The sequence below is a fragment of the Pseudochaenichthys georgianus genome, chromosome 14 (genome assembly GCF_902827115.2).
Source record: "Pseudochaenichthys georgianus chromosome 14, fPseGeo1.2, whole genome shotgun sequence".
In the NCBI taxonomy this organism is placed as follows: Eukaryota; Metazoa; Chordata; class Actinopteri; order Perciformes; family Channichthyidae; genus Pseudochaenichthys; species Pseudochaenichthys georgianus.
Window position 1 is genome coordinate 39,856,404 of NC_047516.1, and position 27,717 is coordinate 39,884,120.

General features: G+C 43.0%; 1 protein-coding gene across 3 annotated transcripts in view; it reads right to left on the reverse strand.

Annotated features, from left to right (window-relative positions):
• The window catches only part of dlg2 (discs, large homolog 2 (Drosophila)), a 407,394-nt gene that overhangs the window by 304,795 nt on the left and 74,882 nt on the right, over positions 1 to 27,717 (reverse strand). For all 3 annotated transcript variants that reach the window (XM_034098934.2, XM_034098932.1, XM_034098935.1), the window contains one exon: positions 12,858 to 12,926. In XM_034098934.2, the coding sequence (XP_033954825.1) occupies positions 12,858 to 12,926 (69 nt within the window). The remainder of the gene's footprint in view (positions 1 to 12,857; positions 12,927 to 27,717) is intronic.

A 27,717-nucleotide genomic window follows, 5' to 3' on the forward strand; every position in this document is an offset into this window, starting at 1 on the left:
TTTATATTTGTAATAAATCTCGTTTTTATGGTTCATCAGTGTTGTTTTCATTTGTGGAGGGATGAATGAGTAAATAAATAAATCAATGGACATTGGTATAAGTAAGGCAAGGCAAGTTTATTTATATAGCACTTTTCAACACAAGGCAATTCAAAGTGCTTTACAAAAAATGAAAGACATTAAGAAAATGGCATTTAAAATCAGTCATTAAAAAGAAAAGCTAATAAAATAAACATTAAAAGAAAAAATACATGGATAAAAGTTACAGTGCAGTCTAAGATATGAATAGTTCAATTAAAAGCAGCGACAAAAAGAAAAGTCTTCAGCCTGGAAGTATTGCTTTTTATTGATCTAAATTACTTAACGTAACAAGTTAACCTTCTTCTTGGACGCAGCTATGTATGAAATCAAGTCATTTTAAGAGTGCATTTAACGTGTATAGGGTAACAACAGACAGACAAAAAGTCCTCAGTCTAATGGAATAATCCACGAGCACAGCCAATGAACCTAGCGATGCGAACATGGTAGTCCAGGAATGATAGTTTGATACATTTGAGTTTGATATACTTTATTAATCCCCGTGTTGTTTGTAGCTGGAGTTGGCTGATAAACGCTGCTAGTCAATGTTGATTCGATGGTCAACTCTGTTCCCAGATAGTAAAACCTCTCACAAATACCGCGTATATAACGCAAATACCTCGGACTTAGTGATGTATTAAGACATATGACAAAACATGACATAAAACAAGCATACAGCACTGTTTAGAATCCATTTGGTCTGGTTTAGCGCAACCATCTTTCACTTCTGTTGACAATATGCAGCTACCCAATTGGTGTAGCACGATCACGTGACGAACCGTGGCACTACTTTGGACCAAGATATTATTACGCTTTGAAGGGACTAGTTCAGCCAATAATTACGTGCCTAGAAGAATTGGCAGGAATTTTAGCGACAAACTTTTTTTGGGTGGATAAGCATGACTCGTTCTTTTTTATGAACTGAAGATTGTGTAGTTCCACTTCTGTGGAGCGGGTTGAAACGATAACAGGGTTCACCTTATGGCCTAACGTGAGGATCAAGCATTTTGGACATCCGCTGTCGCAACTCTTCTATCTATACGGCGCTGGTCCCAACCTATCGTCTCCGGCACACGTGACACGTCCCAACCTATATTCTCCAGCACACATGACACGTCCCAACCTATGGTCTCCGTATACAGTCACAGCTGTGTGTCTGTGTGTTCAGCAGGATGTCTGCTGGAGGCTTAGAGAGTAAAGTTGTGATATAGAATACATATAATGGCACTGTTCTAGCGGTAAACACTTAAGAAAGAACATGTCAAGCTATGAGCTGTATCAGAAACAATGCGCGGCGTGTTTTGGGAGTAATATGCTGTGTGTTTACATTAGCAAGCATGCTAACACTCAGAGCTAACCATGGAGCTAACGCTGTCGGCTACTGGAGTCTGGAGAGAATATGTGAAACTGAGTCCTTGTGGTAAACCCTGCGAAAGAGAAAAGTTTGAGCTCCATACTGTTTCAGAAATAAAGCTTGAAGTGGTTAGGAGCATAAGATGGCATTTAATCACCGCAGCGTTTAGCTGAGATCTCCCGGTAGAAATCTCTAGCAGGGGAAAGCTGCGTGACGCTACAAAGGGGCGTGGCTAGCAGCAGATGTTCAATTTAAAGCAGAATCAGCCTGTTTGCAACAGGGCTGCAAAAGAGGGGTATGATCCGTGTATGAGGCATGGCTACAACGGGTGATCTGTTTGGTATTTTAAGCAAAACACTTCACAGACATGTTTTGTATAAGTATGGCCCTACTATGGAGCCAGAATTGGGTCAATATTCTAGCGCGCAAAACAGGGGCATCATTCGGGGTCTTGCCCACAGTGGCGGCGGCCGCCGCGCTACAGTGGAATGTTCTACTGCAACACTCCCCACACGCACACACACATAACCCCCCCAAAAACGTTTTAATATTGAAGTTAAAAGCATCAATCTGGTACACCCAGATGAAACAGAACTGTAAACAGATTTACTTTTTCTTTATGGATATTTTACAAATCACTACCCTTTTAAACTTTATCCTTGTTTTACTGCCATATAGTATTTCATAACTGTTTCCTTTATTCTCTTATTGTTTTTATAACTATAATGATCATATGAAGGTGTGCCGCGGAAATAATCTTTTGAATAATTTGTGACCAAACCGTTTGAGACCCACTGAGATAACTTAGACTAAAGTGAACTATCTAAACCCTCAGAGAGTCCTTTAGCTCACCTGCGCCTCTCAGTCTGAGAGGAGAGGACTCTCCTCCAGCTTGTTGTGGAACAAACAGCTCCTTGTGTCCGTTAGTGCAGCTATCTAACCAGATGCTAACAACACGGTCCCTGCTGGCACTGGTCCCCCTCTCTCCCTCTCTCCCTCCTCTCTCTCTATCACACTAAATGCGCTATAGAGAACCGCAGTGACTTGTCCTAAAACCAGGAAATAAATTAGCATTTGTTCCACGTCCCATACTACCGACAACATGTTTGTTTACTGTCCTGGCTTCACGGCCGCACACCATTTACGTCACAGCCAGGCATGAGTTAGGGAGCACTGGATTTGTGAAAAACTCCCCTCTTCCTAAACCACTAATACCACAGTACTGGCAAAACGGGAGGAGCCGAGTGAAAAACAAGCGCCCCTCATCCCAATCCACCCACACTGCAGTATTTTTTTCTTTTTTTTACCCAAAAAATATATTGTATATTATCGGGGCTATTAATACTGTTATCGGGTTTATCGGGATGACAGTATTACGATAATTATCGTGCACCACTAGTGATAAGGCTTATTACTTATTGGATTATTACTTATTACTGTTTTTATATTTTAAACCCCAAACCGATGGAAAACCCCCACAGCAACATAGAAAAGACGGTCACAACATGACCCGGCGCTCTAGTTAATAGACAAAATAATTTCATACATAATATTATTAATGACTTTATTTTGAAATTCAAAAAAGCTAGACATTTTACAATTAAACAAACAAATAAAAACAAGGATAATTGTGTGTTATTGGTGAGTAAATAACAGTGTGTTATTTAGAAAATAATAACAAATTAAAAGGAAAAAAAGATTTAAAAAATAGGTTTTTTTAGATTTCATTATTCTGAGCCCCATTTATTTTGCTCACCGACGGCAAAAAAAAGTCAGAGATTATATCATTTAAAATAAAAACAATAATTGTGGCTTGATATTGAGTAAGAAAGTGTTTTTATGAACCACACAGCTTCCGGTCCTATAACACCCGACCGGACAAAAAGACGTGGCGCAGGCACGAAACATACTACCTGACATGAAAAAAATGGGAACATCGTGCTGGTGAACACAAATCAATAGATTACATTTCGTGACTATAACACGAAATGCCGTGAGACTGGGTTGACACTGCACACACCTACATAATAACATGATTATGTCAAGCACATTCAAAACTTCCCTTGAAATAAATGTGCTAGAAGAATAAAGTTGCTTTGCTTCTGTTCACCAGTCAAGAATTTAAGCTACAGCTGTCTCTGAAATTGTCCAGACACAGCCCTCTTCTACTTCTACTCTCTTACACAAACACTCTAGGCAAGTATTTATAGTACAGAAACCAGCACACAGATGGAATACTGACCAGGTAACAGTTTCTGTCTTGTGGTTTGGCAACCTCACAGAATATCCTATAAATAAATAAAGCTTAATATATTTGCCAACAACTGTTGTCATTATAGTCAATGAAACAGTAGCTAGCTTACATTTCCACTTTTTTATTAAGACAATATATCATGTAAGTTACATTTTGAAACACATCTCTTACATCTTTTTTAATTGTGATTTCAATAAGACAACAATTCATTGTTCAACTCTAACGGAACCTGTGCGTTATGTGGTTATTCAACCGAAGGAAAGAGAAGCCACTGCTGCATTACCTCACCAAAAGTGTGTCAGATTCAAGATGAGAGAGATAATCTGAAAACATCAACAATGGCATGGTATCCCAGTACTCTTAACGCCCCTGAAGCATTACATGCTATGGAATTAAAACTGTAGATCATTATGCTGTGCACAATCATTATGGAGAGCTGAAGACTTAAGATAGAGCTGAATATAATATTCACAGTGTCATACGATATCTCACATGAGCACTCAGAGGAAGTGCCTCTGTATGACTGCTGCATAATGTATTTGTTAAGAATCAAGGTACACACAGAGACCAGAATATGTGGACACATGATATCTACAGAGCCAGTTGTCCTGTAGTAGAAGTTATGACAATGTGAGGTCAAGATGGCCACTCTGACTACAGGTATTCACAACACTTTTGTTACATCAGTCCTGCACTGTGACACTTGAATCAGACCTGGATATAGAGGAGGTGTCTCAGGTGTAGCATGTGTAGGCTAAAGGTGAACATTACATACACAAGTCACATTTACAATACTGCATTGTACTCATGTCCCAAAAGCACACAGCCATGAATGGGATGTATTTGATATTGCACTTTACAGCAACTTAAAGGGGACTTATTATGCAAAATGCACTTTTGTATGTCTTTTATACATAAATATGTGTCCCCGGTGTGTCAGGGAACTCACAAAGTGTCAGAAAACAAAACCCTCTCTCTTTTCCCCCGGACCCACATCTCAAGTGAGGTGCTAACAAGCAGATCCTTAATCACCGCAGCGTTTAGCTGAGCTTCTCCCCGTAGAAATCTCTCTAGCTGCGTGACGCTACAAAGGGGCGTGGCTAGCAGCAGCCGTTCGTTTTAAAGCAGAATTAGCCCGTTTGCAACAGGGCTGCAAAAGAGGGGTATGAGCAGTATACGGCACGCTACAATGGTTGATCTGTTTGGTATTTTAAGCAAAACATTTCACAGACATATTTTGTATAGGTATGGCCCTACAATATATGTTTCCAATATAGCATGATAGGTGCACTTTAAAGTAAAAAAATAAACTGTAAGACTCTCTGTATAAGCAATATGGTCAAGATAAGTTCACGCCATCTCTCATATCTAATAAATAATTAAGATATATGAGAATTATTGCATTGAGGAATTGACCATCCAAATCTGACTTACTGATTCTATTTTTGAAGAAGAAAACCACAACCTTCATCAACACTGCAGTTAATGTTGCACTATTTCTCACAGAAGGCAACCGCTCAGTGTGAGGCGCTCTGAGGGAAGAGCAGCACACTTATGCTGCGTTCACACCGGAAGCGATGCAAATATTCGATTCGCTCTTATCGCATCGCTCTAAACGCTTGAGTTTCACCGCGGCTGTGTTTACTTGCATAATTCAAACAAGACGCGCTGGCTCGGGGGCTACAACCATACTTGCCAACCCTCCCGATTTTCGCGGGAGACTCCCGATTTCATAGCCCTCTCCCGGTTTCCTCCCGGGGTCATATTTCTCCCGATTTCTGACAAAATCAGATTTATCCTGGACTGTTTACACTCGGACTTTAATACAGCTACACCATGGTTTGGTTTCCATGGTAGCGCGTCTCTTTAGTAGCGCGTGCAACTGAAAGTCTGAGTGGGTGAGGAAGATAGTCACAGAAAACAGAGCAAGAATCGACAACTCGACCCTCTGCTCACGCCTTTCCTGTCAAATAGGGAATAGGTCCAGCCCACACACATGCTCCAAGGTGCTACAGGCCGCAAGGCAGTGCACTTACAACTACAATAAGCATGTTAATGTTAATCTACAGCTCCGGTGATCCGCTAGCACACACCCCCGCGGTGGTTTTGAAATGCTCCCGATTTCCGAGGTCTGAAGGTTGGAAAGTATGGCTAACGGTTCACAGAAGTCACGTTTCGGTTCGTACCTCGGTTTGGGGGTCACGGTTCGGTACGGTACGGTTTCGGTCCAACAAGGAAAAGCAAAAAAAAGTCCCAAATGCATAATTTTTTGTTGCTGTTATATATTTTTAACAGTAGTGCAAGTTTTGGTATGAAAATAAGGAACTCTAACATTTGGAATCATTAACTGTATTACACAGTTACAAACAAACACAAACAGTAACACACACACTCAGGTGGCCATATTATGTATAATGGCTGACAAACTAAAAGGTTCAATAAACTGTACAACTAAAAAGAATGTCTTGAAAATATTAAAATAAATAATAATAAAGTGTTTCAATCACAATCAATAAAAGGCAATACAGAACTGTATAACATCTCCTGATGTCAAAATATAAAATAAATACAATGATAAATATAAAACAAAATAAAATGTGTACCTTTAGGAGCAATGTCTAACATGTGTAATTAACTTGTGAGTGTGTGAGGCCATTGTGCCTAAATAAAGGTGCTCAAGCTTTACTCTATTTTCAAGTTGTTTTTCAGAAAGATGAGTTAGTCTACGTTGTCAGCAGTGAGGGCAGATCTGTTGGCGGTAACTACGTCACCTGCCATCGAGAAAACCCTCTCGCTGGAGACTGAGACTGACTCGGATGTGCTTGAGCATGTTTGACGTGTTACCACTAGCATACCGCACCGCTGTCGAACAACGCCGACACACCGTCCTCGTCCGATCCACAACTCGCACCCCATCATTGTTGTAGTCCACAGGGAACCCGACATGTTCCCACACAGCTGATTTAAAAGAAGCAAGTGGGTCTTCTAGCTCCTGTGTGTTGTGTGAACTCGCCATAGCTAACTTTTCTTCTTCATGTATTGTGTTCGTTTTGTTGTGTTTTGTTCTTCATTTGTTATTTATGGGCGGCTGGCTTTTAGGCGCAATACCGCCCCCTGGATTATATATAGTGTAATACTGCCCTGAGTGACAGACTTTTTTCCCACTCGTAAAAAAAGGCGTATTCGCCGTGTGACTGCATGTGCCGAACCGTGACGTCCGAACCGTGACGTCCGAACCGTGACGTCCGAACCGTGACGTCCGAACCGTGACGGTACGAATACCGTTACACCCCTAATGGCTACTACTACAACAAAATGAACATATTTTACCAATATTTTTCAATTGTAATATATACGCTTCTAAATGATGCCGAAGTAACAACATACTGATACCAGTTAGTAAAAACCATGAATTATTGCTTTGACAAGTCTCTCTAGGTAATGGCTTCCATGCAAAAGCCAGCGTGAATATTTCACCATGGCTTACAATGTCAAAATCTGAGTGACAAAGGGGTCGATGCTCACCCACCTCTAAGAAACAGAGAGCTGTGTCCAGCTAGGACAGTGGGCTAACTGACTGAGTGTACACTATGCCTAAACTGACCAGCCAGCAGAGGTCAGTGTGAAGAGTGGGATTGAAAGTAGCTTCTAGGGGAGTTAGCTTTAGCTGTGGCCTTCACTGTAGCTAACAGCATTGTTAAGTAATATCATGAACATATTTAAAAGAAGTAACATAATGACCATTGCTTTTATATATACACAATGTTGATTTAGTTAAGTTGAGTTAACAAGACTGAAAGGAGAATTCACATGAGGACTGCATGGCTTTTGTATTTGCTAACTCCTAACAGGCAATCCATTTGATGGTACTGATTATAATTACGGCACTTTAGAGACACTTTCAACCACACACACTTCCTTTACTTCAACACAGCAATAATGTTACTGCCTCTGGTGTTGTTACACATGAAATGTGGACATATGTTTCACTTGATACCTACATGAGGTACTGTAATTAACAACTTACTAATTATAGCATAAACAGTCTAATAGCCAATTTAACTACTTTAGATAAATCAGAGAGAACGAATATGTAAGATCCATAACTCGTGACAAAATTACACTCTAATTACCATATTGGTTATGAGCAGAAAGATAGCGTCCGATGTGTTGTTGCCTTGAGTAAAGCATTGCTGTAAGGTTGAGCGTTCAGCTCTCCAGTGGTGCACTAGTCATCGACACAGTGAAGAGCACACAGGAAAGCGAAGGGATAACAGTTTAAAACGGGATATTTCTCTCAAATAAAATACTGCAGTGTTTAAGCTTGGATCAGGATTTGTTTTTTCTAATACCGCAATAATATCTTTGTTCCGAATAATGCCAGGTTGACTATGAATAGAGATGTGTTGTTTGAGCAAAGAGCTGCAGCAGACTGACCCAACTTCTGCTGCCTTATTTTAAACAGGCAGCCAGGCTCACACACACACACACACACACACACACACACACACACACACACACACACACACACACACACACACACACACACACACACACACACACACACACACACACACACACACACACACACACACACACACACACACACACACACACACACACACACACACACACACACACACACACACACACACACACACACACACACACTAGTAAACTGTGAACTATTCTCTCACACATGTTTCCAATCCTTTATCAGCTCTTTAAAGCTCAAAGCAACACGGGGATGAAGACAAGCAGGACCGTGAGGGAACACAACATGTGTGCACACATCAGATATAAGCACGAGGTAGACAGAGCTTCAGTGCATGCCTCAGTCTCCCACATGCTCATTCTCTCTGTCTCCGGCCATGTCTCCCTTCCATAGCCTCTCTGTGAATCACTGAATCATGCTGCTTCTCTTACCTTAGTGGTAACAATGCAAAGACAATCCATGCTGGCCAGACACAAACAGGAGCTCTCAACCAATTCCTAAATGAATCACCGCTAACATCACCACTGGAGGGAAAGGAGCAGGAGGATGGAGAAAAGAGATTCTCGTGTAAGAAAGCGAGGAGCAAAGATAGAAAAGGTAGGTGTTGCTGAAGAAAAAGATGAGGGGGAGGAGATGAGGGAGAGAACACACACACACTCTCACACATGGTAGCGAGGGGGAGAAGCCACAGCGGACAGACGTTACCGCATGTGGGCCCCTTGTAAGGACCGGGATGCCTCCTCCACAGCGCTGACGGCAAACAGGATGCCTAACGCTATCTCAGAGCGTGCATCATCATCATCATCCAAAGCACACACGCACACACACACACACACACACACACACACACACACACACACACACACACACACACACACACACACACACACACACACACACACACACACACACACACACACACACACACACACACACACACACACACACACACACACACACACACACACACACACACTCCAAACGCTTGGCAGCTGGACTGACAACTCCTCCAACAACCCAACAACCCTTCTGCCTCTCATTCATCCTCTGTCTCTTGTTCTTAGTCCATCCTCTGCTCCACTCTTCCTCTGCCGTCTCTGGGCTGAGCGTTACGGGATGCAAGAGAGTGAAGGAAGAGAGTGAAGGAAGAGAGTGAAGGAAGAGAGTGAAGGAAGAGAGCGCCAGCTCAGCAGAATGATCAGACTGCCATAGGGGTACGGTTCACAGAAGTCACGGCTCGGTTCGTACCTCGGTTTGGGGGTCACGGTTCGGTACGGGTTCGGTCCAACAAGGAAAAGCAAAAAAAAGTCCCAAATGCATAATTTTTTTTGCTGTTATTTATTTGTAACAGTAATGCACGTTTTGGAATGAAAATAAGGAACTCTAACATTTGGAATCATTAACTGTATTACACAGTTACAAACAAACACAAACAGTAACACACACACTCAGGTGGCCATATTATGTATAATGGCTGACAAACTAAAAGGTTCAATAAACTGTACAACTAAAAAGAATGTCTTGAAAATATTAAAATAAATAATAAGAAAGTGTTTCAATCACAATTATTAAAAGGAAATACAGAACTGTATAACATCTCCTGATGTCAAAATATAAAATAAATACAATGATAAATATAAAACAAAATAAAATCTGTACCTTTAGGAGCAATGTCTAACATGTGTAATTAACTTGTGAGTGTGTGAGGCCATTGTGCCTAAATAAAGGTACTCAAGCTTTACTCTATTTTCAAGTTGTTTTTCAGAAAGATGAGTTAGTCTACGTTGTCAGCAGTGAGGGCAGATCTGTTGGCGGTAACTACGTCACCTGCCGTCGAGAAAACCTTCTTGCTGGAGACTGAGACTGACTCGGATGTGACTGAGCATGTTTGACGTGTTACCACTAGCATACCGCACCGCTGTCGAACAACGCCGACACACCGTCCTCGTCCGATCCCCATCATTGTTGTAGTCCACAGGGAACCAGAAATGTTCCCACACAGCTGATTTAAAAGAAGCAGGTGGGTCTTCTAGCTCCTGTGTGTTGTGTGAACTCGCCATAGCTAACTTTTCTTCTTCATGTATTGTGTTCGTTTTGTTGTGTTTTGTTCTTCATTTGTTATTTACGGGCGGCTGGCTTTTAGGCGCAATACCGCCCCCTGGATTATATATAGTGTAATACTGCCCTGAGTGACAGACTTTTTTCCCACTCGTAAAAAAAAGGCGTATTTGCCGTGTGACTGCATGTGCCGAACCGTGACGTCCGAACCGTGACGGTACGGGACGAATACGGATACCGTTACACCCCTAGACTGCCATGCTCTGTGTTGCTGGCTGCTAGCTGCTGCTGTGGACTGCTGGAGTGTAACAATGCACTGGCTTTAATTTCATCTGAAAAGGTTCATTTTTATTTTAAAATCATTATAACATTATCATTTTGTTTGCCCAATACTATTTTGTACTGAATAGACCTTGAATGCACCACAACATTTCTCAATAGAAACTCCGTTCACAGCTAACATTAACTAGCTCTCCTCCTGTCCATTGGTTCGGGGGTGCTGTAGAAAAAACTCTCTCTGGATGTGGACAGTCATGGCACAGCACTAGCCCTGAGACAATGGAATGTGCTAAACCGAAAGACACAATATGTATCCAGTATGTATTCCTACTAATGTACCATAGTTGACTGCTCCCTGTTTTTAGTGCATCTTTGTTAAACTAATTATGAATACAATTGCACCCAATATGTTCACCCAAAATGATATCAGAATAGCACTGCTTTCCCTTTTCTCATGCGCATGCTCATTACAACAACTTTGCATCAAAACAAAAAATGAAATAAGCATCTTATTCACCTGAGCTCCAGACATGTAGTTCTGCTGCTCTCAGTGGTACACTCCTACTCTATGCTGCAGCTGGACGGTAGCATGCAGGGTCGTTTTACAGCATTTAACTGTCATCAATAAACCCGATTAAACATGACAGCAATACATAAAAAGCCTAGAACAGACATACCATTGGCGTTGTATCACTCTAGGAAGGAGGAAGAATGATGTGAAAGCATAAGGACGATACTCAATCATTCTAAGAATCACTGATTTAACTTGTGGCAATACACTTACAACTCAAATGCATGGTCAATGTGCACTTTCCCCTGTGGACTTCATGGCACTGCAGTCATGCTGTGCCTTAAAATTGTGCATTAAAAGCAACTTGCCTTTTTAAGATCATATACTTTGTTCTGTTCTTGTTATGTCAGATGCATGTTTCCATCATCCAGGAAAGGTATATTACGATGTGAAACGTTTCTAAAGTGCCGAAGAAAATAAAGAAGATATTACAGCATTAGATGTTTTTCAAAAACCTCAAGGCAATAACAACTAAGATCCCAACTCCCAGATATAATCCGCCATCCCTCTGTACCTGTTGGCTGGAGACATCCTGGTGGAGAGGTATGCTGCAGAATTTCACCTTGATTACCGCTTTCATTTGTGGACAACACACTTCCCCGATGTGCACTCGTTCTTACTGAACACCTCCAGCAGCTCAGACTCCCTGACAGAGCAACAGCTAATCTGTAGGTGATGCGGCGCAGGCAGCTTCCACTTATTGCATTAGAGAGAAGGAATGCTTTAACCTACCTTGTTAGGACTGTCGCTAATATGTACCGATGAGGTGTGATCAATTTGGATTTGACTGTGTATGAACAACATTGCTAAGACTGGTTAACTCCAACATCTGCTATACTTGTGACCTTGAGACTGGGCTGTACCTGTTCTAAATACAGACACTGTCTGACATGGTGACAACACATCTTTAGATCTGTTCTCAGATTCCCTAGACAACAAAATGAAAAGGGTCTGACCCAGATCGATCACTGATAATATGGTAACCATGTCAAAAAGCATGGCTGGCAGGTTAAACGTCTGCAATGGCTGTGTTCTATTTATGTTGTTTGTTTAACTCACTTTTTTTAAATCTACAGATATATTCCTCGAACCGAGTCGGAGGAAACAAGATAAAAATGTAACTAACAAATCAAGTAACAACTGCAAGTACTTCAACATAAATACATGAACAAATGCATAGTTTGTGGGGATCTCATATAAATCATTAATTTACCAAAATATCCAGATTGTTATGAACGATATACTGTCTATACAAATTACAATTCACAGAAATCACTACTTTGGATACAGGTTTGAACAGTTACTGGTATACACTCTGTAAATATAAAAAGCAATGTGTGTTTTCTAATCTGAGCATCAGAACCCTCAGTAGAGACGGTGCTGCCTGTTGTTTCCCAACCGGAAAGACACAGAAGCAAAGTGTAGAAAAATGGCTTAATATACGAAATATTTTATGTTTAGAACAAAGGTATTATATTAAAAAAATAAGATCTGCAGGTCCTTATCACTTCCTATCCTCTACTGCTTAACTCTTCTAAGCTCTCAAAAACATGCATCACACTGGAGTAATATGCTCACAGCAGATTAATGAAAGAAAATGTGCTAATAGAAGGACATGGACCAAAATCGAAGCTTGTTTACGAAGACTGAACAGATGACTTGGTGTTATGTTATGTTCAAAATGTAATAAAATATCCCACAAAGCTCATGCAAAAAATACACATTCAGTATACTCAAAAGCATCACACGGGTTCAAGAGGAGGCTCACCTCAGAGGTGTGAATGCTGATCTCTCCCCTCTCATTCGAGTTGGGCTCTGAGCTGCTCTGCACCCCCTGCTGGGTAAAACACACCGTGCATAAGTTACCACCACACTCAACCCCATCGCGCAAAAACAACCAGTAGGTCATATGAACAGATAGACAAGAATATCAGGTGATGCATTGTTTACAGGCCCTATCCTGCAATCCTTTTTGAAAATAACAGATCGAATATTTATAGTTTAAATGGAACCGGGAAATGTTGATGTTACACCAAAGAATGGAAAGGTTTGTGCCATTTAATTCAAAGCAAAACAAGGATTCTGTTTTAGGGTTGTTCAAGATTTGGCACAGAATGAGAGTTGGAATCAACATTGGCTGGTGCTCTGTCTGCTTCATGGTAAGTCTTTAATTAGAAGCTTGGATAGAGTAAGCCTATATGTGCCCGTGGCAACCAAAAATAAATCTCTAGCACACTAAGACCTACTGCGAAGCACACGCAGGCATGCTTTATCCCTCCTTCTGTTTATCAGCAGGTCCTTCTGATCTAGAAAATAACTTTTCCTTTATTGTGTTACATTTTGGGGATAATCAGTGATGCAAACACAGGTATGGTGAAAAGAGAGAGAACTATTCTAAGCAGAAAAAAACAGCGTAATATACCATCTGACAAAGGCCTGTGCTATAATGCTTCAATTACCTGCTATTCTTTATAATATACTCAGATCAATAGAAGACGGAGATGTTAAGTTACAAATCAAGGGTTTTTATTATTATTTACAGCAGGGGTGGGAACCTTTTTCCTTTACATTTTACAACATCCTCCGAGGGCCGTACAAATGATTGAACTCAACCTCTGCTTAAAAAAACTAAAATCACAGCCCATTCATTTGACCTTTCTTTCATGCTGTGCAAAGAAAAAGCAACCTCTGAATCCAGATATCTCCCCATGCCTCGTGCATGCATGCACGTGCACGGTGTGGCATGACCACCGCCACAGAAGGATATGGACACAAGATGTGTGCAAATGTATTTAGTTTCCTATCCATGTGAACATGATTTAAGTCTGGGGGGGGTGGGGGGGACCTAACCTCCTCTCCGGGGTCCGGGTGCATGCTCCCCCGGGAAGATTTTTTTTTAAATATTGAAGTTAAAAGCATCAATCTGGTGCACTTTGAGAGCAACATTAAGAGATCTATGGATACATCTCTCAACACCCATATGAAACAGAACTGGAAGCAGATTTTTCTTTTTGGATATTTTACAAATCACTCCCTTTTTAAACTTTACCGTTTGTTTACTCACTAATCACCATATAGTGCTTCACATAATAAAATATACAAGGGCTGTAGCCTGGGTTATCTGACATATATTTGGTCAAAAATGTGGTTAGTCTACGAGCTCTCCGTTTGAGCGAAGGACTATTCCATCTCAATGTAGCATGACATTGGATATGCGCTTAACTTGTCCTGGACTGGAATTTTTCCGAACATTTCCCCAGGAGGAGTTAAAATGCATGAAAAACGCACATATTTGAAAATTACCGAGTTTTTGGGGGGCGGGGCTAATGGAAGGCAATTTGAAATATGTCCAGATTCATAAGAGCAATGTGTATACCGTGTTTCGTGAATATTGGAAAACCTATATGCGAGTAGTTTGGAGTAATTTGGAGTAATTTGTGACATGTAAATCGTCAAAAATGTAAAATTCTCCGTTCGCTTACGAGCTCATCGTTTGAGCGATCAACTATTCCTACGCAATTTAGTATCACATTGGATATGGGCTGAACTTATCCTGGAAAGGAATTTTTCAGATTATTCCCCTAGGAGGAGTTCGCAGAAATGTCCTTAAAATGCATGAAAAACGCAAATGTTTCAAAATGGCCGACTTTCTGGAGGGCGGGGCTAATAAAAGCAAATTTGAAATATGTCCGAAATCATAAGAGCAATGTGTATACAGTGTTTCGTGACTATCAAAAAATGTCTTCGCAATTTACCATTATATTGGATAGGGGATGAACGTGTCCTGGACTGGAATTTTTCCGATCATTCCCCTAGGAGGAGGTCGCAAGAATGTGCTTAAAATGCATGAAAAACACACATTTTTCAAAATGGCCGACTTCCTGGGGGGCGGGGCTCATGTAAGCTATTTACAAATATGTCTGCAAGTCTAAGAGGAATGTCTGTGCCAAAATTCGTGAAGTTCTGAGAAACTGTATGCCACTGTATGTGGCGCTAGTAGGGCTGTCAGTCGATTAAAATATTGTTGTCCATGGTTAATCGCGATTAATCGCAAATTAATCGCATATGTTTTATCTGTTCTAAATGTACCTTAGAGGGATATTTTTTCAAGTTTGTAATACTCCTATCAACATATGAGTGGACAAATATGCTTTATGTGTGTGTCTATTATCATTTGAAGTCCAATCCGTTCTTGAGTTATAAATTGGTGGTGTTTTTGGCGCCCCCTATAGTCTAAACTGAAAATGCTTTGGTGTGCCTATTCCCCAAGACAGACTGAACCTTTCCAAATCTGTGATGTTTGGATACATTGTTGATGAGTTATGAGCCTTTCTTTCTAAGCCCCGCCTTTTTGCGAGTACGTTTTGATTAATGGCGGCAATATTTAACGGCCAGCGATGCTGTATACGAAGTTTGGTGTTAAAAAACTGTAAATTGAAATTTAAGTGAATATTTCACTGTTTTGAACATTATGCTAATTTACATTTTTTTAAAAGTAGGCAGAGCTTAGGGTTCCGAGAGGATTATTTGTAGAACAGGTCCACCCGGATATGTGTGCAAAATGTCAGGTCATTTGGAGTTACGGTGAGACTTTGTAAATGTATTCCGAAATGGGATTTTCATAGGTGGCGCTAGCGAGCAGGCTGGACAATTTGAACCCATTGACTCCAGAATATTGTAGTTTTCACCAGTCCTGGCGTGAGTGGACAAATATGCTTTATGCAACTGTTTGTTTATTATCATTGGAACAATGACAAATATTCTCCTGAATATTCTCAACACAACAACCTGGCACATGGCGCATTTCCACTACTCGGCCTTGCTCGGTATGGCTAGGCCTAGTTAGGACTGGCTCACTTTATGCTGCGTTTCCATTACAGTTTAGGAACTGGGGTAATATCTATAGTAACGCAGTGTAGGCGGAGCCGTGACGTCATCTTCAATGAGAACCCCAGAAAATAAGCCGTTTATAGCATCCTGACAAATACTGAGGTTACGTACTGTAACCCAGCTTCTATGAGTGGGCGCTTAATCCACGCCCACCTATGACGTGGGCCCCACCTCCGGCCTCACTTCCGTATAAATAGGAAGAAGGCCCGTCCAACTGGTCCCACACAAACAGCTTTTCTTCAGCTATTCGCAGAGCCAGTGGGGCCCGAACCTTAGAGGGCTGCGCCTATACTCATAGAAGCCGGGTTACAGTACGTAACCTCAGTCCTAGTTCGTATGAGACTTCGCCCTCTAAGGCTATCACTATTGGGTTAAGGGCGACGCAGGATGTAGACCACGCCCCACTGGTCCGTCCGTAACCAGAAGTACAAAAACACACCAACTCAATTAAAAGAAAGGAGCATCACAGTCCCTGGAAATATAGCATTAAACCAATTAATATTCTCTTTAAGGGAAAGAAGGTGAATACCCGTCGTTTAAAAAAAGTAGAGATAAACAAATCCCACTTGTTAAACCTATAAAAGAAGGGAAAAAGGGGCAGCTCTCTGAATGCCGATAGGCAGGAGAGAGGGCACGCCGTTTAGTCCCTGACTTTACTCAATCTGACAGCACACTCAGTACTGAATGTGTAAGAGAGGAATGGGAGACATCCCTCAAATAAAAACGAATAAAAGAACAGGGGGAAGACCAAGATGCAGCATTGTAAATGTCTTCCACTGTCATTCCTCCATGCAATGCCATAGAGGTTGAAATTCCTCTGGTGCTGTGCGCTTTGATGTTTTCTGGGGGATCCACCCCAGAGTAGAAATACGCCTGTGACACAGCCTCACACAGCCCGTGTGACAGCCGCTGTGCAGAGAGAGGCTGCCCTATTGAGTGCTCTCTGTAATGCACAAACAGGCGCTGAGACTTGCGCAACGTGGCTGTGCGTGCAATATAACATGACAGTGCACGTACGGGACAGAGGAGATGAGATGTGGCTTCTTCCTCTGATGTGTGAGGAGGAGGGAAGAAACCATCCAAAGTTATCACTCTCGATCTAAAAGAGCTTGTGATCATCTTTGGCATAAAAGCCGGGTTAGGGCGCAAAACAGCTGAGCTGCCATCTCCTTGGATCCGGAGACATGACGGAGCCACAGAGAGAGCCGACATATCATTCACCCTTTTCGCTGATGTCAGCGCCAGGAGCAGAGCTACTTTGGCTGACAAGAACTTCAGGGAAACCTGATCCAAAGGTTCGAATGGAGCTTTACTCAGGGCGCATAACACCAACGCCAAATCCCATTGAGGCATCAAAGCGCGTGACACCGGTCTGACTCTCTGTACTCCCCGTATAAACCGTTTTGTCAGGGAGTGACAAAAACACAGTGCTGACACCAAACCCTACGTGGCAAGATTAAATGGCAGCAGCGTACGTTCTTACTGTGCTATAAGCCAAATTCCTGTCCAGTAATGTCTGGAGAAACGACAGTACTTGAGGCAGGGGGCACCTAACGGGGTCCAGGCTTTTCCCTACACACCAGCACTGGAACGCTGTCCATTTGGCTGTGTAGGATGCCCTGGTGGACGCCGCAAGAGAACCCTGAATGGTACTGATAACACTTTTAGAGAGGCCCAGCCCTTCTAAATGTTCCCGTTCAGGGGCCATGCCCACAAACGTTGGCCCAATACTGGGTGACTGCTGATCGCTCCCTCCACCTGGGAGAGAGCGTCCCTGCGCCACGGCATTTCCCACGGTCTCCCTGACAGCATCCGCTGTAGGCATGGAAACCAGGACGCTCCTGTGCGTTCCGGGGCTATTCAAATGGCTGTCAATCTCTCCTCCTGCACTCGGTCCAGGAACCGAGGGATCAGAGGGACTGGTGGGAAAGCGTATAACAACCCCTTGGGCCACGGCCTGTGTGCGAACGCGTCCACGCCCAGGGGGGGGTGGTCCTGCGTTCTCAGGGAACCAGAGGGCACACTGCGCGTTCTCGCATGCAGCGAACAGATCCACCTCCGCTCTCCCGAACCTGCTCCATACCTGGGAGACCAGTTTGGGGTGGAGGCTCCAGTCCCCTTGGTAAGGACCTCCTCGGGACATTAGGTCCGCCCCTCTGTTCAACACGCCGGGAATATACACCGCTCTGATAGAGAGTATGTGTGTTTGCGCCCAACACAGCAGCCGTCTGGCTGTGTTCAGCAGCTGCGCTGATCGTACGCCTCCCTGGCGATTTATGTAGGCCGCCGCTGCTTTGTTATCTGTCCGAATCAACACATGCTGATTGAACAGCAATGGGGCGAAGTGTTGTATTACTCTCCATACGGAGATTAACTCCAGCACGTTTATGTGTAGAGACATGTGAGCCGGCCACTGTCCCCCCACTGCCTGGGACATGCACGTCCCTCCCCAGCCTGCGAGAGATGCGTCTGTAAACACCGCTGTGTGTGACGTCACTCTGCCCAGGACAGGGGTCTGCAACCTTTATGACCAAAAGAGCCATTTCGCTCCTTTTTCCCAACAATTTTTTTGTCTGGAACCGCAAAACATATTTCATAGTTTTGTATTGTTATATCAGACAAAAACTACAGTTTTTTTGCATTTATTACGCTATTTATTACATGATATAAAACTGTTAACCTCTAATAAGAAACAAATAACTCTTATAAGGAGAATTAAAAATAATACACAGGCCTACTTTACAATAAATTAAACACAGCACTTGGGGAGTCCTCTGCACATTTGAAGGGGAAAAACATATTATTAAATGGGCCCACTTTGAAATAAATAAAACATATATCTGCACCCTAAAAAGAGTTAAAGGTAAGAATGGAGAAACCAGCTCGAGTGCGCTAGAATTTGAAAATACACAACCGGAAAAAATATGCCTCTTCCTTCAGACTTCCTCACAGAGTCCCTCCTCCAACACACACGAACGCGCACATGACCAATGAGGGCACGAGATACATTTGTGCACAGATGGAAGGCTGACAGGCAGGTAGGCCATCCAGTTATTTTAGCCGGGCCGGCTCAGATGATTGGTCGTGCTTTTTACAGCGCTACGGCTTCCACAGATTAATTTTTGTATGTATTTATTGTCAAAGCATTTAATATATTCATTGCTATCGGGACGTTAAGAGCATTCCATGGAATATAACAAAAAGTGTTTTCTGAAATAAATGACATACCCCATTGAATTATGACTGAAGATCGTCAGCTGTCTTCCTTTCCCGTGTTGTTCCTCGATACGTAAAGGCTGCACCACCGTTGACAACTTCTCTCTACATATCAAACATACCGGTAAACCAGCATCGTTTGCTATGAAAGCAAATAACTCTGTCCACACAGAATTAAATCCTGTGTTCCTCCGGTACTTTTCTTTGATTTATCCATAGCTCGCTCATCGAGCCGGGAGTCAGGTTATTCGCCTCCAAGAAAAGGCGCTCGCGCGGAACCGTAGCAGGATGTGACGCATATTTTAGTTGACCTAATTAAAACCGTTTTGTTTTTTATTTATGTGTCACAGTATCACCTCAAAATACAACATACGAAACATTTTCAACCATGCAACAAAATATAAATAGTCCTACAAATACTTTTATTTTATTTCCTTCTTATTTTTGTCTAAGCTCAAGGGAGCCAGAGCAGAGGGCTTAAAGGGCCGCATGCGGCCCGTGGGCCGCGGGTTGCCGACCCCTGGCCCAGGGGAACCCCCACTGACAGGACGTGGAGATTTTTCCAATAGGCTAAATCCGGACCCACGGAAGAGGGAACGTACACCATGCGTCTCTTCTGACGCACAGGGTCGATACGGAGGCGAATAAACCACTTCTGGAGTCTCCTCATGTGAAGGAGTCCCAGAGGGATCACCGCGTGACCAGCTGCCATCATACCTAACAGTTGCATCACGGAGAGGGCTGTCACCACCTTGCGAGGTGTGACGCGCCGGAGGAGAGCTGTCACTTTCTCCACTCTCTGCTGTGAGAGTCGCGCTCTCATGCGGGCTGAGTTCAATTCCACTCCCAGATAAACGATAACCTGGGATGGAAGAGGACAGCTCTTCTTCCAATTGACGATGAAACCCAGACTTGATGAGATACGAGCTGTACCGTCTGTAAAGCAGCCTCCTCCTTGGAGCGAGCCAGCAACAGCAGGTCGTCCAGATAAAATAACACCCTCATCCCTCCTCTGTGAAGCGGCTCCAGCGCCGTCTCCACACACTTTGAAAAAGTGCGAGGAGCCAGGGAATATCCGAACGGCAGTCGATTGAACTGGTACGATATTCCCTGGAATGAAAAACGCAGGAATTTCCTGTGTTCCGGGATTATGGATATGTGGTAGTAACAGGGTTGGGAGGGTTACTTTGTAAATGTAATCAGTTACTGATTACTGATTACATGGCTCTGAAAGTAATCCGACTACAGTTACAGTTACGTGCCTTAAAAAAGTAATGTAATCAGATTACTTTTAGATTACTTTTGGATTACTTTCTTTTTCCCCGGGTATGTTTTGGTGAACAGGAGACACAAAAAGCAAAAGGAAACTGAACCTGTTTTTACTGTTTTAATGGATTATCAAGAGCACAACTGAAACATAACATCTGAAACGATGTAACAACATAATACACGTTTTGGGGATGCAGCTTGGGATGTGAGGAGTGAGTGAGGGACAGGGCTTAGAACGAGCGTGTCGCCTTCTGTCCTGCCAGTGTTGGCAGGACATGAATTAAAATGTCGAACTCGGACTTCATTTTAAGGACATTTCGGCCAGGGGTGTAGAGCTATATTTGTTTAAGCACCGGATCGGCAAAACAGGAGAGTGTGTGCACCAGTCTGCCTTGATCTATGTATTCATGTCTGTGACTCTCACAGTATCTGCTGCCCACAGCTGTTTTATAGAAGGAACACCTCCTTCACTTCATGAAATCTCTGCAGCACCAGGAGGCAGCGGGATGGTTAACTCAGCCTCTGAGAAGACCAGCGTGCAGTGCCTTTCACGCACCGCCTTCACTGTGTTTACCTTCAGAAATAATCATTAGTAAGGCTAAAGAGCGACCGTAGGCTGATGTGTTTTAACCACACACACCTATATATACACACACACACACACGCGATTTAAACGCAGACTTTTGTTCCTCCATGTTTCGTCGTTATTGTTTCACTGAGCAAGCGGACCCGCAATTTTTTGCGGGTCAAACCCCAAGCAGGACTCACACTGTGAGTGTTTGTCAAAGCTCATTATGTAGCCCATCTCACATGAAAGGCAATTCCGGACGCAGCCCTGACTTACCTGCCCCATCTCCATCTTTCCACTAGAAACAAAGCTTTTTACGGGAGGAATCTTTGTTTTCTAATGTGCCTGCTACAGTGCCTCTGCTACTACGGAGTGCTGAAGAAAAGTGAGAGCAGTTGGACGGGCCTACTTCCTATTTATACGGAAGTGAGGCCGGAGGTGGGGCCCACGTCATAGGTGGGCGTGGATTAAGTCTGTCAGTGCTGCACACGTGCATTGGGATTACCCAATAGCGATAGCCTTAGAGGGCGAAGCCTCATACGAAATAGAACCACCAGACTCAGGGACAGTTTCATCCCACAGGCCAGAAGACTATTAAACACCTGTACTTTTGAAACAACATCCACATCATTAATCTGGCTGCAATTTACAAATTATTTATCTAATATATCATATTCCAATCACCTGTATATAGACACCAATGTGTTTCCCATGTATACAGTTTAATACTGGCAACTTCTAATTATGGGAAACACGAAAACGTCTTACAATTCCCAGTAGAGACACGCCATAGAACATTTTGCGAAACACACATATAGCCAGCATGTGTAGTTCTGGGGGGTGGACATGTTCGAGTCCAGTTTTGGATAGTGTGCCGTCGATGGGTTTCATTCCATTTGAAAGTGCTGTTTGACGCTCGGCGTAAACTCTGCGCACTGCCACTCCAACATCCAATCACAGAGCTTGAGGACTAATCACGGGGTTTGTCAAGCAAAGCGGCTGGTGTAGTCCTAAACGATAGCTGAGGATTATGGGTAGTGTAGTGTTTTCTGCCATCCTAAACTCGAACAAATATTTGTTTCTCCAAATTGAAGGGGAAAAATACAAAAAGCATTGTACTCAATTTAAAAGATAATCTGGTGTTTTTGAGTTGATGAGTAGTGCAGATAGTAGTGTGTCTGTGATTTTATACTGAATGTAAAGTAATTGGAAATACCTGAGAGAGAGAGAGAGAGAGAGAGAGAGAGAGAGACTCCTGTCCAACCTCCCGAACTTTATTTGTATGTGTGCATTGTTATTTGTGCTTGATCAACATTTTACTTGAACTTTATTTCAATGAAATTAGAAGTAATTATTGTCCTACATTTTAATTTGTTTTGCAGAAAGGTTTCACAGCTGTCTGGGCCTAGTGGCCCACAGGCGGCGTTTATCCAGCACCGAGAACCTCTATCTGTGCCGGCCCCCAGGTCAAGATCTACTGTGGCTCAAGGGCCTTCACCAGAGCCATCACCATCAAGGACCAGCAGACCAGCAACACTACAGCTGCCTCCACCTCCATCTGCGGCTGCCACCAGGTCAAGATACACCTCAGCACAAAGGCTCCACCACAGCCATCACCATCAACCCGGCCAGCAAGGAGGTCTCATGGAGCACACGTACCTCCCACCTACACAGCAGCCACACCCACTGTCTTGGAAGACAGACAAAGACCTTGACACTAGTCTTTACATTTATAATGAATAGTTGATTGAAAGTTCTGATGTTGTAAATAGTGAGATTTTCCAGTTTCTTATATTTATATAAATAGTTGGATGAAAAAAACATATATATAATAAATTGTTGGTTGAAAAAAAAATTCTAATGCTCAATTTGTATTTGTACACATCACATGAACCTTGGTATGTAATATGAAGTCATTATTCATTCCAAATGTATCTCAGTCCCTGCTGTGGTGATAGTAGAGTGTTCTACTTTTTTTCATTTTAGACATGAATTACACATTTATATACAGTGTAATTCATATATTCCACTGCTTTTGTGAACCTAAGACTTTGGTAACCAAATCTAAAACACCCATAAAATGGTTCGTATCGTCTGTTAGCTGAGTTTCTTCCCGGTAAGTGGGTATGACACATTAATAGGTTTTTAAATGTTAAGAAGCCCTGAGACACAGTTTCGTGAGGCCTCAAAATCTTCTGAGCTGCTGAGAGTAAAGGTCCTCCACGGATGGCAGCTCCGTCCTGGTGATGTGCTGTGCAGTTTACACCACCCTCTCTAGAGTCTTACGATTGAGGGCGATGCAACTGCCGTACCAGGCCGTGATGCAACCTGTAGAAGTTGCAGAGTATCCTGGAGTCCATGTTGAACCTCTTCAGCCTGCGGAGGAAGAAGAGCCGCTGTCAAGCTTTTTTGGTGATGGTGTTTGTGTGATGAGTCCATGTCAGGTCCTCAGTGATGTGGACACCGAGGAACCTGAAGCTGCTGACTCTCTCCACCGTAGTCCCATTAATGGCGATGGGGAAGTGTCCCTCTATCTGCTGCTTCTTGTAATCCACAATCAGCTCCTTTGTTTTGCTGACGTTGAGATGGAGGTTGTTATCCTGGCACCAAGATGTCAGGTTTTCGACCTCCTCTCTGTACCGCGTCTCGTCGCCTTCTGTGATCTAGCCGATGACGGTCGTGTTGTCAGCAAACTTCACGATGGTGTTGGAGCTGTGTATGGCCACGCAGTCGTGTGTGAACAGGGAGTAGAGGAGAGGGCTGAGCACGCAGCCTTGAGGGGCTCCGGTGTTGAGGGTCAGGGTGGAGGATGTGATGTTTCCCACCCGCACTGCCTGGGGTCTGCTCGTCAGGAAGTTCAGGATCTAGTCACAGAGGGCGCTGTTGAGCCCGAGGTCTCTGAGCTTGATGACCAGCTTGGAGGGCACAATGGTATTGAAGGCTGAACTGTAATCAATGAACAGCATTGTCACACATGTGTTCCTCTGGTCCAGGTGTGAGAGGGCAGTGTGGATGGTGAGGGCTATGGCGTCGTCTGTGGACCTGTTGGCTCTGTAGGCAAACTGCAGGGGGTCCAGAGAGTCAGGGAGGGAGGAGGTGAGGAAGGTTTTGACTAACCGCTCAAAGCACTTCATGATGATGGAGGTGAGTGCTACTGGGCGGTAGTCGTTGAGGCTGGTGATTTTTGTCTTTTTGGGGACAGGAACGATGGTGGCTATAGTACTGAAAAGAAATGTTGCATTATTCTTATTCTCATCTATTAATGAAGAGTAGTAGGCTGCTCTCGCTTTACGCAGTGCTTTCTTATATTCATTGAGAGTAATATGCCAAATTAAGAGATTCTTCAAGTTTAGTGGAACGCCACATCCTTTCAAGTTGTCTCGACTTTTGCTTTATTTTGCGGGTTTCAGCATTATGCCATGGAGCTAATCTATGTTGTTTTATTTTCTTCTTGTTCAAAGGAGCAACAGAGTCTAATTGTATTTGCTGCGCATCTGTAGCACTATCAACAACATGATCAATTTGGGGTGGTGTACATTTTGTATAAGTTTCCTCCCCTACATGCAGACATGCTATCGAGTTAAGTATTGGTTGAATCTCTTCCTTAAATGTGGCTATAGCACTAACAGATAGGTTTCTGCTGCAAGAGCTTTTGACTAATGCTTTGTAGTCTCGTAATAATACTTCAAAAGTTACTAAGAAATGGTCGGATAAAGCAGGATTATGCGGTTCGACTAATAGTTGCTCAATTTCAATACCATAAGTCAGAACAAGGTCGAGAGTGTGATTATAGCAGTGGGTTGGTTTATTTACACTCTGACAGAAACCAACATAATCTAATATAGAGTTAAATGCAACAGTAAGGCTATTTTTATCATCGTCAACATGAATATTAAAGTCACCTACGATAATTACTTTGTCTGTTTTAAGAACCAAAGTTGATAAAAACTCAGAGAATTCTGATAATAATTCCGAATAAGGACCGGGTGCACGATACACTGTAACAAATAAGATTGGCTGCAAAGTTTTCCAGGTCGGATGCGTAAGAGTAAAAACGAGGCTTTCAAAGGAGGTATAATTTAATTTTGGTTTAGTATTGATAAGTAACCTTGAGTCAAAGATTGCTGCAACTCCACCTCCTCGGCCCGTGCCTCGAGCAATATGAGTGTTGACATGGCTAGGTGGAGTGGCCTCATTTATGCTGACATATTCTTCATGTCTCAACCAAGTTTCAGTGAGACAGCATATATCAATATTATAATCTGATATTAAATCATTTACCAATATTGCTTTAGATGCTAGAGATCTTATGTTTAAGAGACCACATTTAATATTCCTGTTTTGTTGCACTGTAGTAGTTGTTACTAGTTAGACCCTCCAGAAAAACGCGATTCTGCGATCGCAGAATTTTCCGCATAATCAGCAAAATGGCGCAGATTTTTAAAAAGCCGCATATTTATCAAAAAGCCGCATAATCCCCGCATTTTTCCACACAAAGTTGAAAAAAAAAGTTAACTCGTCTTGACGTGAAGTGATGATGATGCGCGACGTCATCAGCTCGCGCATCACAGAAGGTAAACAACACCGTAGAGTGAATGTGTGGAGCTCACACGATGAAAAAATCTAATCCATCTCATTTACCGACAACCATTTCTGCTAAAGACCGGGCAAAGCAGTTCCCCGATGTCTTGCATGAAAGTGGGGGGAAACTGTTCTGCACCCCGTGCAACTGTGTTGGAGCATAAGAGAACATCGACGGTGACGACCCACTTTGATTCATTCAAACATTCGAAAATGCTTTCTGCTGCTGCGGACAAGAAAGCCAAACAACTCACGTTCACCGAGGCATCGACCTCCAAAACCCTTTCGAGGGCTACAAGAAACGAAGTGAGTAGCCTACAAGATTGAAGCTGGTCAGATCACGAACGAGTAAATGAAAACAGAATGAGGCGGAGAAGTGTGTGAGTGTGTGTGTGTGTGTGTGTGTGTGTGTGTGTGTGTGTGTGTGTGTGTGTGTGTGTGTGTGTGTGTGTGTGATTAAAATAGCCCAATTGCTTAGTGCGTTAGTGGCAGGTTGTGTGTGAGAGAGAATAAATAAATAAGACAGCCCAATATTTATTTTTTCCGCATATTTCGCAACTTTACGTATATTTTGCAACTTCCCGCAATTTCACCGCATAAAATCACATAAAACCCCGCATGTTTGATCGCATAATCAAGGATGTTTGCCCGCGTTTTTCTGGAGGGTCTAACTAGTACTCTCATCTGGGAGAGACGCTTACGCAGACAGTCCCGCTGCACCCCCGTTGCTCCTTTGTAATCTGTCATTGTTCTTAGTCCCGCCCACATGTTCCGGGTGTTACAGCCTTTGAAGTCAGACTCCACTTTGTCTCGGTATTGTCTCTTTGCACTGCTGATAGCTCTCCGGAGTTCATACCTAGATTTCTTGTACTCCTCTGAATCTCCACCTCTGTGCACGCTTTCAGCTTGGTACGCACCTCACTGTTTATCCAGGGCTTTTGATTCGGGAATGTTCGTACAGTAACCTTCGGTACCACGTCATCGATGCATTTCCCAATGTAGCAAATGACCGTGTCCATGTGTGTTGATGTTGTCGTCCTCAAACACACTCCACTCCGTAGATTCGAAGCAGTGATATTCTGGGCTCCCTCAATAAAAACATCCTCCCCTCTGTCATGAACCTTGGAGTGACCTTCAATAGCGCTTTTAAATTTGATAAGCAGGTCAGCACCGTAGTCAAGACCTGCTTTTTTAAAATACAACTATTGGCTAAGACCAAGTCGTTTTTATCTTTTAAAGACCTAGAACGGGTTATTACCTCGAGACTGGATTACTGCAATGCTCTGTATGTGGGTATGGACCAGGCCTCAATTAGACGCCTCCAGCTAGTTCAGAATGCAGCTGCACATCTTCTCACTGGCCATAAAAAGCGTGACCACATCACCCCAATTCTGGCTTCATTGCACTGGCTTCCAGTTCGGTTCAGAATTGATTTTAAACTCCTTTTATTTGTTTTTAAAGCCCTAAATGGGCTGGCTCCGGTTTATAGAGCCGAACTCCTCCATCGCTACACCCCAGGCAGAGCCTTAAGGTCGGCTGATCAGCTGCTGCTGGTAGTGCCCAAGACCAGGCTCAAAACCCGAGGGCACCGAGCATTCACAGCGGCTGGCCCCAGGCTCTGGAACACTCTGCCCCTCCATGTGAGGTCGGCCCAGACCCTAAGGGTTTTTAAATCTACACTTAAAACTCACTTCTTCTCTCGGGCCTTCTAGCCTTTTCTTATCAAGAATAACTTTTGTGGAATCAGCTTCCAGTTTGTGTTCGGGGGGCCGACAGCCTATCCGTTTTAAGAGTACGCTTACGACCTTCCTTTTTGATAAAGCTTATAAAATAATCTAATAAGAGTGCATTGACGTTAGGGCTGTGCATCTTCACTGGTCTCACGATTCGATTCGATTATGATTATCCTGTCAACGATTCGATTCGGTTCGATATCCCGGTGCATCACGGTGCATCACGATTCATACCAATGCGTTGCATCCTCAATTTTCTATATTACTGCACATGGCTTATTTTTCATCAATGCATACATGCAGTAAATACATATGAACTCTCGTTTTATTATTTAGAAAGTGCTTCAGAAATCAATAACATAAATGTCTTG